Source organism: Leishmania martiniquensis, chromosome 28, assembly GCF_017916325.1.
Source record: "Leishmania martiniquensis isolate LSCM1 chromosome 28, whole genome shotgun sequence".
Classification (NCBI taxonomy): Eukaryota; Euglenozoa; class Kinetoplastea; order Trypanosomatida; family Trypanosomatidae; genus Leishmania; species Leishmania martiniquensis.
In genome coordinates, this window is record NC_090163.1 from 472,706 (window position 1) to 488,356 (window position 15,651).

At 58.5% G+C, this 15,651-nt stretch overlaps 3 protein-coding genes across 3 annotated transcripts; all 3 read left to right on the forward strand.

The window, feature by feature from the left end:
* Nucleotides 1-143: 143 nt before the first annotated feature.
* On the forward strand, nucleotides 144-2,090 carry LSCM1_03146 (uncharacterized protein; the record flags this gene model as incomplete). The annotated part of the gene is made up of 1 exon (XM_067320698.1): nucleotides 144-2,090. One exon carries the CDS (start codon nucleotides 144-146, stop codon nucleotides 2,088-2,090), a length of 1,947 nt encoding a protein of 648 aa, XP_067177308.1.
* Nucleotides 2,091-3,552: 1,462 nt separating this feature from the next.
* LSCM1_03147 (uncharacterized protein) lies at nucleotides 3,553-4,872 on the forward strand (the record flags this gene model as incomplete). Its single annotated transcript, XM_067320699.1, has 1 exon — nucleotides 3,553-4,872. The coding sequence occupies one exon, from the start codon at nucleotides 3,553-3,555 to the stop codon at nucleotides 4,870-4,872; it is 1,320 nt and encodes a 439-aa protein (XP_067177309.1).
* Nucleotides 4,873-9,635: 4,763 nt separating this feature from the next.
* Nucleotides 9,636-13,148, forward strand: LSCM1_03148 (uncharacterized protein; the record flags this gene model as incomplete). Its single annotated transcript, XM_067320700.1, has 1 exon — nucleotides 9,636-13,148. One exon carries the CDS (start codon nucleotides 9,636-9,638, stop codon nucleotides 13,146-13,148), a length of 3,513 nt encoding a protein of 1,170 aa, XP_067177310.1.
* Between the last annotated feature and the right edge of the window lie 2,503 nt (nucleotides 13,149-15,651).

Here is a 15,651-nt window from a genome sequence, read left to right on the forward strand (position 1 = left end):
GGCGGCAGCTCTCTGCATTGGACCTGTGAGCGGGAAAGTGGCGGAGACAGAAAGAGTGTGTGAGAGAGAGAGCGTCCTCGTCGCTCGCCTTTTCGTTGGCTCTCTTATTGCCGCCGCCGTCCCTTCGCCCTTTGAGCGCCGCCATGTCGTTCTTCTACATTTTTGCCACGGTACTGATCACCCTGGCAGGCTATCTTTACTTCCAGCTTAGCCGGCAGGCCTCCAGAGGCTATGTCGGCGCATCCTTGGCCGCCAATCCTAATCACTGGGAGTCTGGCGCAGTGTCTCCCACGCCTGCGAATCCCATCAGCGGCAGTGGCGCAGCCGCCACGGATCAGAAGGAGGTAACCGTCCTCTATGGGTCGCAGACAGGCACGGCTGAGATGTTTGCCAAGACCCTGACCCGCGAGGGGGCGAAGCTTGGTGTGCCCATCAGGGTGTGCGATGTTGACTGCTACGAGGCCAGCAACGTCGAGTACGAGCGTCTTGTCATTCTAATCTGTGCAACTTACGGCGAGGGCGAACCGACGGACACCATGAAGAACTTCCATGACTGGATGATGGACGAATGTCGCTCTCCCGGGGAGGAGCTGGCGAACGTCAGATACGCCGTGTTCGGCCTTGGTGATCGTCAATACAAGTACTTCTGCGAGGAGGGCATCGTAATGGACCGCCGTTTTGAAGAGCTCGGGGCGCAACGCATTTTTGGTCTTGGCTGCGGCGACTCCGGCAACGGGCAGCTGGAGGAGCAATTCGATGAGTGGTGTAGGGATCTCTGGCCCGCGGTGGGGCGCGCGCTGAATATCACTATTAAGCAGAACTCGGAGGAGCCGGTGGAGCCACAGTGCCGACTGAAATACTGGGAGGAGGCCGAGGAGCCGCTCGCGTTCCCCAAGACGACGTCCGTTCTGGAGCCGACGCAGCGCCTGCCAGTGTGGGTGCCCGTCATTCGCAACGAGGAGCTGCTGCGCAAGGCGGAGGGGTACAGCACCCGCGCCATCGACTTCAGCATCGGCGACACGATCATCTCCTACCAAGCCGGCGATCACCTTGGCATCCTGCCGTGCAACGGAGATGAGCTTGTCACAGAATACCTGCGCACTCTTGGCATCTCCGACGAGGAGGCCAGTCGCGTCTTCTCCTTGCAGGACAAGAAGACTCTGAAAAATGTCCTCCCAGCGCGTGTGTCGGCGCGCACGGCGTTCAAGTGGTACATCGATCTTGCTGGACCCCCGAAGAAGTCGACGCTGCGTGCCTTTGCCCACTGTTGCACCGACCCCGCAGAGAAGGAGGAGCTGCTGCGCATTCTTCGGGTGAACCCGGGCGCCCAAAAAGCGTTCTCTAAGCTTTCTGGGAAGCTGCGTACCATGCTAGGATTCCTGCGGAAGTTCAACTCTGCCAAGGTGCCTCTCTCCTTCTTCCTCGAGCTTATGCCGCGCATCGCGCCCCGTTACTACTCCATCGCCTCCGACCCCTTGGCCACCCCGACCTCCGTGGGGACAACGGTCGGCATCGTCGATGGTGGCCTGTGCACGAGCATGCTGGCGAGGATGCAGGTGGGCGACAAGGTGCCCGTATTTGTGCGCAAGTCCACCTTTCATCTCCCGATGCGGCATAAGGAGCGGCCGGTGGTGATGATTGGCGCAGGCACCGGCGTGGCGCCCTACATCGGTTTCATTGCGCGCCGTCGGGTCTGGAAGAAGAAGGGTACGGAGCTGGGCAAGTCCATCCTCTTCTTTGGCTGCCGCCGGCATTCGGAGGATCACATCTTCGAGGACTACTGCACAGAGGCCCTTCACGAAGGGGTCCTATCCATCCTAGACGTTGCGTACAGCCGTGATCAGGACCATAGGGTGTACGTGCAGCACCGGATGAGGGAGCGAGGTGCGGAGGTATGGGAAATGCTCGCCTCTGGCGCCAACGTTTACATCTGCGGTGATGCGAAGCGCATGGCGAAGGACGTGGAGGCCGAGCTCAAGCGCATCGTGGAGGTGGAGGGCAAGATGTCACGCGGGGCCGCTATTGACTACATTGGAAGGATGGAAAAGGAAGCGCGCTACCTCAAGGATGTGTGGTCGTCTGCGCTGTAGGTAAGGCTGGCCTCCGCGTATGGAGAGGAATGGGGGTGGGGCAACACATTTTTTTTCCTTTGGCTCTTCGATGGAATGCGATCATGTGCGCAGCGATACCCAGGGAGGAAGCGACCACCCATGCGGGGCAAGTTTGCGGCTGTAGGGGTGCATAAAGGGGCGGGCTGAGTGGGCCGTTGGGACCAAAGAAGAGGAAGTGGCCCAGAGGCGAGGCGCGCAGCCGCCAAGACGCTGAAGGGGAGGGGGAGGTGCAACGTTTCGCCTTCTTTTCTGTATTCTTTTCGGTTCTGTTTCCTCTTTTTCGCGATGTTGCTGTTCGTTGTCGGTTTCACAGCGCTCTACCCCTCCCCTTCCACATACACACACACGCACGCACACACCGCCCTCGCTCCCCTTTTTTTCGCCCGCCACCAACTTCCCATGGATGGACCGTCTGTGCGACTGTGAAGGTCACATGTTCTCTTTGCCGTTGTGGCTCCGTCTTCCTTCCGAGGCTTCAGCTCACCGCCTTGCGCTTGATGGCCTTCGCCCTGTGCTATTCCCACCGATCTGCGGCTGGGTCTCTACTCCCCCCCTTCTTTCTCTTTCTCTCTTTCACCTTGACTACTCGCAGCGCATGTATGAAGGCCCGGACACCTTGTCACCCTGCCTCGGCTCTCTCTCGGTGATCTTTACTGAACTTGTAAAGTCCGTGCGCCCCCTCCCCCTCCCTCGCTTGCACACACACACAAACACACGTAAGTCTACGCTAAACAGAGGTTGCGAAAAAAAGTGGTGCGTGAGAGGTGGTCGGAGCAGACTCTGACACATTCTAAGCAGCAAAGGAAAACAGCAGATGCAGCGACGCAGAATTCGAGGATGTGGCGCGAGAGGGGGGCGTGCCCTTGGTGGGCCCCTGATCATGTCTATCAACCCAGTCTCTCTCGATCTCAGAGGCAGAAAGGAGGGCAGGTACACGGCGACGACAGCCTCACTAGGGGGGGAGGTCGGCCGTACTCGGACGCGATGAGGTCGCATCGGCCCCGCTCCTCAAACTATGAGGCACGCACACCAACAGAGACCAATCGCCACTCCACATGATGAGCTCTTCGCTCATCTATTACCTTGCTCTCCCTACTCTCCCCTCCTTTCTGCTCATATACATGTATATGTGGTGCCCTCTTGTTCGAATGGCGCGTACCTGTGTCGGCACTGCCTCCCTGATTTGTGAACATCCTTTTTATGTTGGTTCTGTTGCTGCCAACTGCCTGTTCGTTCACCTGCACGCAAACTCAGGTGCTGCGTCGCTCACCGCCTTGCCCCACGACCATCTTCACAAGTGAACCTGTGCACTAGCGACCGTGCCCCTTCGCCCACAGACAGCCCAGCGCAGCACTACATAAAACGGTCTCCTCCAGCACCCATCACGAGTGTCCGTGACTCTACCTCTCTTCTCCGCATCCCTGCCCCCCCCACTGTCACCATGTCCTTCATGTTGATGGCCTGCACGGATATACGGGGGGAGAAAGTGAACATCGAGCTCCCCTTTGAGCAGCCACCAGCCTCAGTGGATATACTGCGCACGTTCCTGGAGCTCCTATTCCGTCAAGAGGAGGAGGCCATCAAATGTTCGATGGGCTACACGGACACACGGGCGTGCGAGCCGTTCACGATCACCCGCCTGCAACGCTACGACGACGACTCGCAGAGCTGGGCGGATGTCACCTCCATCGACGTGCTTCAAACGTACGACCAGCTCTATGTGTTTCGCAAGAACAGCACCAAGGCAGACATCTCCACCCAGCGAGAGCTGCCACCGCCGCGGGTGTCTGAATACTTCTACGACCTGGCGGCCCCCGGGCCCTTTCACACACCACGCGTGTCATCGCACCCGAGAGAAAATGGCGCCGCTGCCGCTTCTGCTCCGATCAGCGGCCACGTTCGGAGCGTCTCACCGAACCAGGTGCGTCCCAGCGCTAGAGGCAGCCCCTACAGGGGCAGTGGGGCCTCTAACTCCGCGCCTGCGATTCGGCCTTCGGAGCGCTACCTCAAAGATGACTCTTACCCAGCGTCAGTGACGCCGCCTACGAGTACGTCGGGGGCGCCCATACCGCCGCCGCCGTCGTCGACCTTCTATTACAAAGAGCGCACCACGCCGGAGCGGGTGGAGTACCTCTTTTCCTTTGGTAGGCAGTCGAGTGATGGCGCGGTGCTTACGTTGCCGTCGTTTGAGCACATTTTTCGCATGGGCAGTATTGCCTTTCCAGCTGAGGTCTTGCAAGACCTCTTCGCTCACTTTGCCACCCGTGAAGAGGGCGGTGGTGAGGACACGTCGACTATGAGCGAGGAGGGCTTTCAGGAGTTCGCCATGTACTTCCCAGTGCTGGTGAACATCACGTACCAGCGCATCACAAATCAGAATCGCGAAGAGGCAATTCGTGCAGCCCAGGCGGACAACAATAGGCAGGTGAAGAACGCGCGGCGTCGGCTGCAGGATCTGGAGGCTCAACTCGTAGCCGCACGCAGGGAGCTGCAGCAGGGGGAACAGCGCCAGGCTCGCCTCCAGGAAGACCTCTACAACCTTAATGTGCAGCGTGATCCCGACTACTGCCAAGAGGAGCAGAAGCTCCTGGACAAGGAGGTAAGCGTCTTCAAGTATCGTGAGCGGCTGTCCCGCGAGGAGCGCGACTATGAGCGGCTTGCTATCGAGCGACGGAAGCGCGCTATGGCGGCCTCTGCGCGTGCCCAGTCGAACTCCCCGCAAGGAGCATACGACCCGAACCGCTACGGTCCCCGTGATTAGCCCTTTCGCTCCTCCGTCGACGGCATCCTTTTTTGTTTTTTTTTGTCATCGCGCGCGCTTGGAGAGCTACAGAGCCGATTAGACACCTAGCGGAAGGAAGAGTGGGTGAGGGGGAGCTGGGAGGTCCACTACACCAACCATGCACTGGCACACTCACTCGGGAAGCCCAGCTAGCACTACCCGCAACCCATGACTGCTGATGCAGCGTTTTGCGTATGTATGCGTGGGCGTCGGCGCACGTGTGCGTCTATGCTCGTGTGCGCACGCACATCATCTGCTATCGGGCAGCGGCGCGTAGAAAGTGGGATATGCTAACGCGTATGCCTGTTCCCTTCGTTTTTTTTCTCGAGATGCCTCCCCGCAGGCGCGCCTGCAGCGACTGGCGTAGCGGCGTGCCCTCGCCGCCTCTTCTCCGCCTCCCTTTCAGTCCACTCGATCTTCATAGACACCTCATCGCCAAAGAAAGGTGGGTCATCGGCTCTTCGGCGCAAATTGTCGTCTTCGCTGTTGGGTGTTTTTCCTTTGTTTCTGTATGTTTGCAGACTCTCTGCCCCATCGACATCATGGCCCTGTGTCCTCGGCGACACCGTGGCTGTTTTGTGGGAGGCGGAGGCACAAGCCTCACATGTGATGCTTCGTCTACTCCCGCCTGGGACCTGTGATCACGACGCCCTGAACTGGGGTGATGCACGCCGCCAGAGGCGACTGAGAGGGCACACACATAAAAAATAGAGAGAGATGTGGCGTAGCGCCGCACTGTGGTGCTAGGTGTGCTTGAAGGTCGCAGACGTACCCGAAAGAGCCGCCAACCGACCATGCGCAGCTTCTAGTCTATGAAATAGAGCTGGGTGGTAGAGCCTGGCACTCTTCAAGGGGCTGGGGTGGGGTGAGGGGGCAGATCACAGAGGACCGCCTCTCATAGGCGATGCTTACTCCGCATCCAGTTTGGCGCGTACTCGCTTCGCAATGCCAGACGCTCTTTGGTTTCCGTTTCATGGCGTTCGTCATCGCCTTACATGCCTTTCACTATCTTCAGCTTGGCCGTGCCTTTCCCTCCTCTGTTCCCTTGCACCCTGACATTGCCTTCATTTCAGTCACTCGCACACAGGCACAGTGGCAAGGAGCTGCACTCCTTCATAGGCAGCTCGCGCTTTCTCTTGTCTCTCCTCTTCACCGCCCTGTAGCACCTCATTTTGTTTTCGTCATTGCACTGACTGCACTACACGCTGACGCGCCTCAGCTGTGTATTTCCAAGAAAGCGAGCATCTCCTTTCTTTGCTCCGCTTCACCACCGCACCTTTCTCTTTCACTCTTTGGCCTCATCAAAAGATCGCTGGCGTGCGTGCAGGCGCTTGCGAGTGTGCTTAACTGCTGAGCACATTTCCTTCATATCTGCGTCTCACTCTCTGTGTCTGTTAGCGTCGGCGCTGTACCGGCTTCTTGCCTTCTCATCCACGCCACGCTGCGCACAGGCATACGCACTAGCCTGCTCATTCGAGTTGCTTCTGCGCACCACTGTACTTTTATGGCTGATACCGCTCGCGGCAGATATACATCCCTTGAAAAAAAACGTATCTTTGCTTTACAGCCTCCCTCTCTAAGACACTGTCGCTGCATAATCTTCTCTGACGGCCCTTCTCTCATTCCTAGTTTTTTCCCAATCGGACCTGCAATACACACGTGTGTCTCACTATTGTTTTTCTTTTTTTTCGCGCTGGTCCTCTTTTTATCATTACTATTATTATTTCTGAGGAAGCGCCTTGATCTCCTCAACAAATCGCACGTTGTTGCGGAAGACGTGGCGTCTCGCCTCTTCCATGCACTTGTAGTGTGTGTGCCTCTTTCTCTGTTTTGCCGTGGGTATTTCTCTGTTTGCATGCTCTTGTCCGCGCCCCTATATGGAACTCAATCGCTTCGAAGAACATAAATCTGTCGTCCGCTTTTCATACCAGTGGTGAGAGCCTGTCTCTCTCTATCTGACTCGGACGCTTCCTCGATCGCCTCCTCCCCCCCTTTGCAGAAGACTCTCTGAGGCACTCATTGCCTCCCTCTCCGCTGCCCGCTCTCTCTTTTTGCTTCGCTCTGCATCTCTTCTGTATTTTTTTTGGTGGTGAACATCGTTGCCTTTTCTGTTTCCGCTCCGCCCTCCCCTCCGCTCAACCCTTCAGAGACTCCTCGTTTTCGCCATCTTTTGCTCGAAGCAGCGCCTCCTCCCCACCCATCCCCCTCCCCTCGCACTTGACGCTGCCGTTCTTTTCCTTCTCAGTGCGTCTACGGCTCACATCGTCTTTGTTTTGTTTTTTTTATCCTTCGATTTACATATGTGAGGTCTCGGCCAGCGCCTTTGTTTCTTCCGCACGGGGCTGTGTCGTTCTCCCTCCCCCCTCTCTTTCTCCTAAAAGGCCGACAGCAAAAGAGGGGCGAGTGGCAGGGAGTGCACACATACACTCCTTTTGTGCATCAAAGAGTGCACGCACAGGGACGCGACCGTAGTATCACTCTATTTTTTTTAATCGATTGCGATTATACCGTTAGCGTGCGGTGTCGCCTCACATCGCTCCACTCAGCTATCTCGCACCCTCGCACACACACACGCATGTAACGCCGCAGCGAGTATTATTACGCTCTCTCTCTTTCTTTCATTCCAGTGCCCGCGCTCACAACCCTTCTTCCCTTGCCACCTCTCTCCTCCCCCGAATCCTTCACAGTCTGCGTGTGTGTCCCCCTCCCCCTCCTCCATCGCGTGATCTGTTTATGAATATTTGTTCGCTCTATTTATTGCATCTATCTCCTTTTCTTCCCCATTTGAGCTGACTAGGGGCAGGGAGAAGTAAGGGGAGGGGGGGAAGGGCCGCGCAGTCGTTTCCGGGCTCGCTTCCTCCGGCCCTCGTGATCGAAGCCTCTTTTCTTTTTTTGCTGTTTGTTTTGCGCCACCGCCTCTGTGCAAATCTTTCTTCCTCACTCGCCCTCACTCGGTGGGGCGTATGTGCTTGATCGCTGTCTCGGTTTTCTCATCCAGTCTATTGTTTCTCGTCGACTCCCCCTCCCTCCTCCTCTCCACATATACATAAAAGATTTGCTCTTTTATTTTGAACATCTATACTTGTCCTCTGTGCACTGTGGTAGCAGCCGCTCATTATCTCACCTCAGTGCCCTCACCAGCCAAAGTTGCCAATGCATACTTCTCCCCTCGTCTAACACACACACACATACACACAAAGTTAGTGGTAAAGCACGCAACGACACGCAAGCAGGTAGGATTGCCTGAGAAGAGTACCCCCCTACAGCCGCTCTTTTCCTCAGCCCCCCCCCACCTGCGCGTGCGTGCGAGTGTGCTCCTGCACCAGGCCAACGGACTCGTCACCTGACTGCGCCTTTCCTCCTCCTCTCCCCCTTCCCCTTTCTTCCTTATTCCCCTCCGTTTGCTGCCTCAACGGAGCGCCGTAGAGGTGGGGTGCACGCTGGGGTCCTCACGTCCACCAGCCTCTTTGCCCCCTCCGGTCACTCGCTTTGTCTGCCCTTCCCCCCCCGAGTCGCCACCGATCCCGCTCTCAGGGGTCGAGGACACACGCACACATACACCTCTTGCCTCGCTGATTCGATCATTTCCTCGCTACGGGAGCATACCCTCCTCATCTCACCTTAAACATTTATCTTTGCTCCTCCCCTTCATCTCCTCTCTTTCCGCCTCCCTCTTCAGCCTCTCTGCAGCACGCTCTCTCCATCTCTGCCAGCTCCCCCACCGACTTCCTTCTATTCTGCCTCTCAAAACTCGACTTGTGTGCGTGCGTCATTTATACCCCTCCCCCTCTCCCTTTCTTACCCGCTCGTTACCGTTTGCGCGCCCAACTGGGGGTCTTTCACCCCTCGGCGACAGTCTTCTCCTTCGGATTCGTCTCAAACGGCCGTCCGAAGAAAAACAAAGTTGAAAGGAAACGCGCACACGAGCAGAGAGCAGAGCTGTGAGTTATTGTTACCATTATTCCTTCGGTCTTTCACGTATACGTCGGCCCGCCCCCTCCCCCTTCCCCTCCTCTCTTGACGTCCTTCTCGAGTGGTGTTTGAGTGACGGTTGGGTTTCTCCGGCCCCCCTTTTTGCTGTTCCTTTTTTGTTTTTGTATGCGGCGGGTGTCAGGGCGTAGGCAGCCTCCCCCCTCCTCTCCTCTCCTCTGCGTTTGCTCCATTGCTCGCATTCGTGCCGGTGACAGCTGTGGGGGTGTGGGGCTTCTATATGGTATCACGGGCTCGAAGGCGGCAATAAGTTCACCCATCGAGACGCCTTTCGCGCACGCACCCCCTCTTGCCCCTTCTCCCTCCCCGAGCATCTTCTGAGGCTCGTGCAGCCCCCCCTCCCCTCAGCAGCGTGTACGCGTTGGGGATTGAGGAGGCGCGACGAATACACACGTGTGCGTAGCACACGGCGCCATATACAGCCTCATCTGGCTCACAACAAAGTATCAGGGCCCCTTCAGAATCGTGGCTGACGAGATCTCCCGAGCCCGCCTTAAAGAGACGTGACTGCGCTCGTGGGCCTTGTGCTGACTACCAACAAGTGGGCGGACTGAACTCCCCTCGAGTCTCATCGGTGGAGCGCAGACCGTCAAGTTGGGAGAGAAACAAGCACCGCTTCTCAACGCAACGGCTGCCGCAGAGGCTCCGCTGCCTCTTTATACACCCCTCTTGCTCATCCCCGCGCGAGGGCGCGAGCGACCATTCGAAAACGCAGCATGCCTGCTGTAGTCACGCGGGGGCCGCCACGTAAGATGCGAAAGCCGTCACCGTCGCCCACATCCCTCAGCACGAGCCCGCTTCCGGTCCTCACCGATGCACCACGGGCCATGACGACAGAGGTGCTTGCTGAGGTATGCGAACGTCGCCCGATAGGCTGCCGTAGGAGCGCATCCAAGGCGACTGTGAGGGAGGCACGCAAAAGGCGCAATGCCCCCGAACGATCAGCGGAGTCTCCCTGCATATCGCTCGGGCTGCAGAGTTCGACGACGCAGCCGCCACCCGTGGCTTCGAGACCCTCTCTCTCACAGAAGCTGCCGCCGCCGCTGCTTCGCAGTGAGGCTGGCATGCTTCAGGACGGGGGCACCCATTTTGGTGAACCGCTGCAGCGGCGGCTGTCATCGTACTACAACTACTATGACAACGCTCCCGATGTTTTTACCAAGGACGTCGGGGGCGACGTTCCTGACTACCTCGAGCCCGTACTCCTCACGCGTCGGCAGCTCTGCAACGGCGTCATGAAGTGCGTTAACGGCGCAAGAACAATCGCTGCAGCAGAGCAGCCGCGGGAGGACGGCAGCGGCGCGCAGCTTACAGATGGGTGCGACTCGGCACATTTGGCACTGGGCTCTGCCAATATTAGTGGGGCCGTCGCCAATGTGCTGCACACTATCGGCGTGGCGCGACAGGAGGCACACCCGCCTCCGCAATGGACGGTGCTTGAGGGGGCGCTGTGGAGAGGGATCGAGGGTGTTGACGAAGAGCAGAGAAGGCCGCCCGCAGAAACGACCGTTTCCCTCGAAGAGTTGTCACGGCCAGCAGCAGAACGCGGGCCGGAGTTGCTGCGAGTCGCCATCTCAAATGTGATCTCTGCCGACTTGGCGTCATCGCTCAGGGCTCGTGACCAACACCCCCCCGCTTTCCCCATCTCCATGATGAATGTCGAGACTGAAGGGAAGGCGGTGATTGAATGCGGGAGAAGGGAGGATTCGGCACAGCCGGTTACTGCGCTTCAGGTCATGGTAGGTGAGCTGATTGTCACCGAGATAGCGGCGCGCAAAGAGCTCTGGATATCGTTTGTCGTCGCCCGATATGAGCTACTCATGATGGAGCTGGGCTTCAAATCCTGCGATGATGCCATCAGTGCCCCGCCTCACGGGACGCAAGCGTTCGACTCTACGCTTGGCACGATCAGCCTCCTCATACAGTATTACGCCGATATGTCCCTCGAAGGGTCTCGGATGTGGATGGGGGACCTTTACCTGGACCTTTACAAGGCGCCAGCGCCGTCGAAGCAGCCGGCACCGCATCAGCGCGCCAGCGCGTTCGTCGTGGTCCCCACACCCATTGCTGCCCGCCGTTTCATCAGTGCCCTCGCAGAGCCGGCATCAACTTCACCTGCGCCTTTCGCGACCGCCACCGCGACCCCCTGTTCGACAGTGCGACCTCAGGCGCTGGTCGCAGTCAGCAAGCAGCGACTTCCCACCTTTCAGTCTTTCCTGCATCAGTGTTCACGCGGGCTCACGAACCCGATGTCGGCCTCCAATGCCATGATCTTCACGGCACCTTTCGCAGTACAGATAAGGCTCAGAGTGCTGCAGGAGTTTGCTGTAATACCGCCTACAGGATGCCCACAAGGGGTGAACACCGCTTCCGTCTCGATCCGCTACCCCAGCTCGACACTGGTGAGTAGCACCGCGACAGCACTGGGTGCTGCACCTGATGACGCCGTCTCAACAGGCAGGGTCAGCACGAGAAGCGAGCGCAGCGAAGCTCTGGTGCCGGCGCGGAAGACCACGGTACCGCTTACCCTCATGGAAGATGTGAGCCCTCAAGACCCTGAACCGTCTCTGCCGACAGCGTTTCAGAGTCTGCGGCGGCGCTGGAGTCACGGTGGCGAAGGGGCTGCCAAGCCACCACTCTGTAGCGCCGCGGCGGCGGCGGTGACCAAAGTGGCTTCCATTCACTCCCCGAAGCCGTCGGTAGCGTATGCAGCATCTCTGGTTACTCTGAAGCAGCTCTCTAGGCTCCTTCGCGACGAGGCCGCCTTCCATACCGTTGATGACAGCCTCGCCTCTTCTCGACACCTTCGCCCCCTGTGCCGTATCACCTTCGAGCGGGTCCGTGCGGAAGTTCAACTGCTGATGCTGTGGCAGGAGCTCTATGCCAGCGTTCGTGCCGCTGCGGCGTCGCACTTCGGTTTCGCCGAGCGCCTCCGTGCCTCCAGAGAGCTTGGCGCAGCCGCGAGTTTAGGGAAGGCACTCCTTCAACGGATCGTGTCAGAGTGCGCACAAGAAGCTGCCGACCTGCACGCCGCCGTGCTCGAGCTCTCTTGCCATGCGCGGGAGTCCTGGCTGCATCACGTTCAGGGTGTCTTTCTCGCGATAATGCCGCCCTCTCACACGCGGCCATGCATCTTGGCTAGCGAGACCATCACTGCTCCGCAGTCGCCGTTCGCGAGTGTGCTGGTGCATCCACGGCAACTGACGTCTCGGTCGCCAACGCGGCCGTTGACAACGTGTCTGTACATGGAGCGACTGTGCCACCTCTCTCGCGACATGGACGATACGCCGTTGCCAGCTTTCTTATCGGGCGACTTGATTGCTGTGCACTCCATATCCGCGGCTGCCCCGACGGTGACGGCGGTGATGGCCATTCAAGTGCCATACTCGGCGCTTGGGCACCTGCAGCTACTGACAGCTCGGGAGAACCCATGCAGTCTGCCTCCCTGCGCTAGTAGTTCTCTGCCCATCTCTGGTGAGCTCAGCACCCCGCTGCAGCGCAGAGATTCGGTCAAGGGTGCGCATGCCGTGTGTCCGTCTGCTCAGATATCCTGCTCATCTGTGCTGATGACTGGCAGGGCCGGCAGCTCCTCCTCGATCAACTTCCTTGAAACCGCGCGTGGTTGCAGGCCCATCATCGACGCCAGGTTCGGCCCGAGACAAGAGGCGCAAGTCTTTCAGGCACCGCCATTCTTTTCAGCCATGCCGGTTACGCCACCCAGCGTTGGGTGCTGTCCAGGAGAGGCGACCCACCACCTCCACGACACCTCACGACCTGTGGCAGTGCCACTCAAGGCGAGGCCGGCTAGGCGGTACACCGGCAGGCCCGCCAAGTGGGACATCACTATGCTCTTGCGCAGTGAAGCGTACGCGCGCGCCTTCGCGACGAAGCAGGAGTGCTGTGAAGCGCAGCTCCTGAAGGCGTGGAGGACTGACAGCCTGCAGTCACTAGAAGCGTCTGCGCACTTTGTCCGCACCGTGACGCGGGTGCACCACCTGGGTAGTGTGCAGCACATGTGCGACCAGTTGCGGCGCTTTTGGGAAAGGATGTGCATGGAGAAGCAGCTCCTCGTGGATCGATGGGTGAGGGAGCGCGAGGACCTGCAGCTGGAATTCTACGCGGGGGCTGTCGTACGCCACAGGTCGGTGGTGCAACGCGGCTGCTTGGCCGAACGCACGGAGGAATACCAGTCGCTGGACCGAAACGCGCGTGAACATCAGACCGCAGGCTTCTCCGTGTGCAAGCGTCGCTCCATCAGTGCTTGATGACTCTGCTAGACTCAAAGACACGTGCCGCAAAGAGGATGAGTAAGGAACCCCTTCTCCTTCCCCCTCCCCCCCCCCAGGTGTGACCACCAGCGGCAATGGGTGAAGTCCTCCATGAAAGTGAGACGACTGAGCGCTTCAGCGAGCAAAATAATGTCGCCGCCGCCGGCGCGCGACTTTTGCGTGTGTGTGGAGGGGTTGGGAGTGGGCCGCTTCTTCACCAACCGACGCCGCCATGGGCTTCCGGGAGAGCGGGATCATGGCGCGGTGCTTTTATCGCGGTGTGTCGCTGAGTGAGCCGTGGAAGCTCCTCACCCGGCTCGTCGCTGGAGAGAGGAGTGGCTCTTCATCTTGTGCACTGAGGGGACTTCCATGAGCTCCGCTACGTTGAGGCAGACCTATCTGGGAGCCAAACCCAGCTATGCCTTGCGCATGACTCCCAAGAAAATGGAGAGGACCACCTCGGCGAAACGTCGTTTTCCGCGTGACTGCGCAGGCCTCGCAACGAGCGTCGACACGGTCGGTGAGGAGGGAGCGGTGTAGCCTCTGTGGCACGGTCTCGCACACTAAGCGGCGAGGCCGTCCAGCTACACGACGGGAGGTAAAATGGGGCGGTGGTGGCAGTCACGTGGTGAGGGCACCGCTCTCCGGCGGCCGTTTACCCCGCCGGATTCCGCGTAGGCGATGCCCAAACCATCGTCTCGGCTGGCGGTGAGGGCGCGTGATTGGGGACAGCCGAAGCCGGTGATGCTGTCGAGGTGCTAGAAAGGGGAGGGCGAGCTTGCTGTCGCGCAAGGTGGGGCGAGCACTGCAGCACGTAAGGGGGGTGGGGGGCCCTCTTGGCATACGCCTCCTTTTGCCATCTCTATGCACTGTCCTTTTCCTTTCACCCGAGTGTGAGACGCCCCCTCCCTACCCTCGCGGTTCGCGTCGCTCTTGCCAATGCGCGCCTCTTTGCTTCCGTGGAATAGTTTCTTCGTGTGCTGTTGGTGCCTGCTGACTATCTTGAAGCGTGTCCATACCCTGTGGTTGTTGCTGTTGGTGTGTACGTGTGCATGTGTGTGTTTGTGTGTGCCACCATTGGCGGCTTTCTTTTTGTACGCGCTGACGTTTTGCTTTTGTCGCCACCTCACTGTTTTTTTCGGCTCCGCTCCGCCATGCGCAGAGGTCGCACATACGTATTGGCGTTTTCGCATGAGCGGCCATCAGCGCCCACAGACTCGTTTTCCCAAAAGTGAGCCACTGTGCTAGGCAACTGCTTGGCAATGAGCGCGTGCAGATAGACACACATCACCCCACCACCGACACTAGCACCAACTAACTTTGTAAGCTGTGCAAGAAAAAGGAGTTCTCAGCGCTGTGGGGGCTGTTTGGGGTGAAACAATGTCCGTCACGGCTTTTTTTTGTTTGCGTTTTTTTTCTCTCTCGTTTGCCGTTGTGACTCAGGGGAAAGCAGAAGGAGCTCCGCATGAAGGAATGTATATGGCCGTTATGGCAATGCAGCGGCAATAGAACACTTATCCCCTCCCCCTCCCCCCACCGTAGGGGTAGTGCACAGGAAGACCGACTGCGCGCACGCTCTTATGTTGAGTGCCATATGTCAGTATTTTGTGCATCTGATGAAAGGCCACCGCACGGAGCAGCAATGCCCTCCCCATATTCCATTTTCTTCTCGCCCTGGTGAGGCGGCTCTGTACTAGCGTCGTGCCCTCCTTCACCCCCATCTTTGCGCCGGCGATGCACAAACGAGTGCCCCCCTTTTTTCCGCAGTCGTTTTCACTCTCGGCTCAACTCTATGCTGGTGTACGCCGCTCCAATGCATATGGACAACGCGCGCGTTGCCCATGTACCCAACAGAAGCTCATAGCCTCTCTCCTTCTTTTCTTTCGTCGTCGACGTTACCCCTCTGAGCACTTCACGCTCGTCGCCTCTCTCTCTCTATTGTGAGTTGTCTCATGTGTACACCTCTCGCAGCTCCAGGTCGACCTTTCCGCGTGTGAGTCGGCACCTCATCTCCACTCGTGCGTCTCCCTCCCTCTCTCCACCCTCTTGCTACGCATCTGAGGATTCTGCTTTCGCGATTTTATTCGTTGTGGTATCACCTTGCTGCCTCGATGGCCGACGTTGGTAGAATGCCCGTGTTCTCGTCTATGCGCTACGGCATCCGCAACAGAGCTCCGTCATGGTGGTGGTGGGGGTGTGTGTCGGTGGGGGGAGGGAGAGGGCTTTCATATTCTCATCGCCTTTTTTGCAAGCTTTGTGGCTGAGCGCTCGCCCATGAACGTGCGCAGTTGTTCGTGTGCGTCTTCGCCCCGGCTCCCCCTTTTCCGTTTGTGGTCCCCTCTCGATGCAGCAGGGGCTGCTCTTTTGTTTGTGTGCTCTCATAGGTGCCACATATGTTGCTGATGTACAGTGGGCTTCGCGGCGCCGCTTCTCTGGTACTGTCTCGCTCTCTCTCTCCCCTGCTCCCCCTTCGCTTCCCCCTCCTCCATTCTCTGAGGAG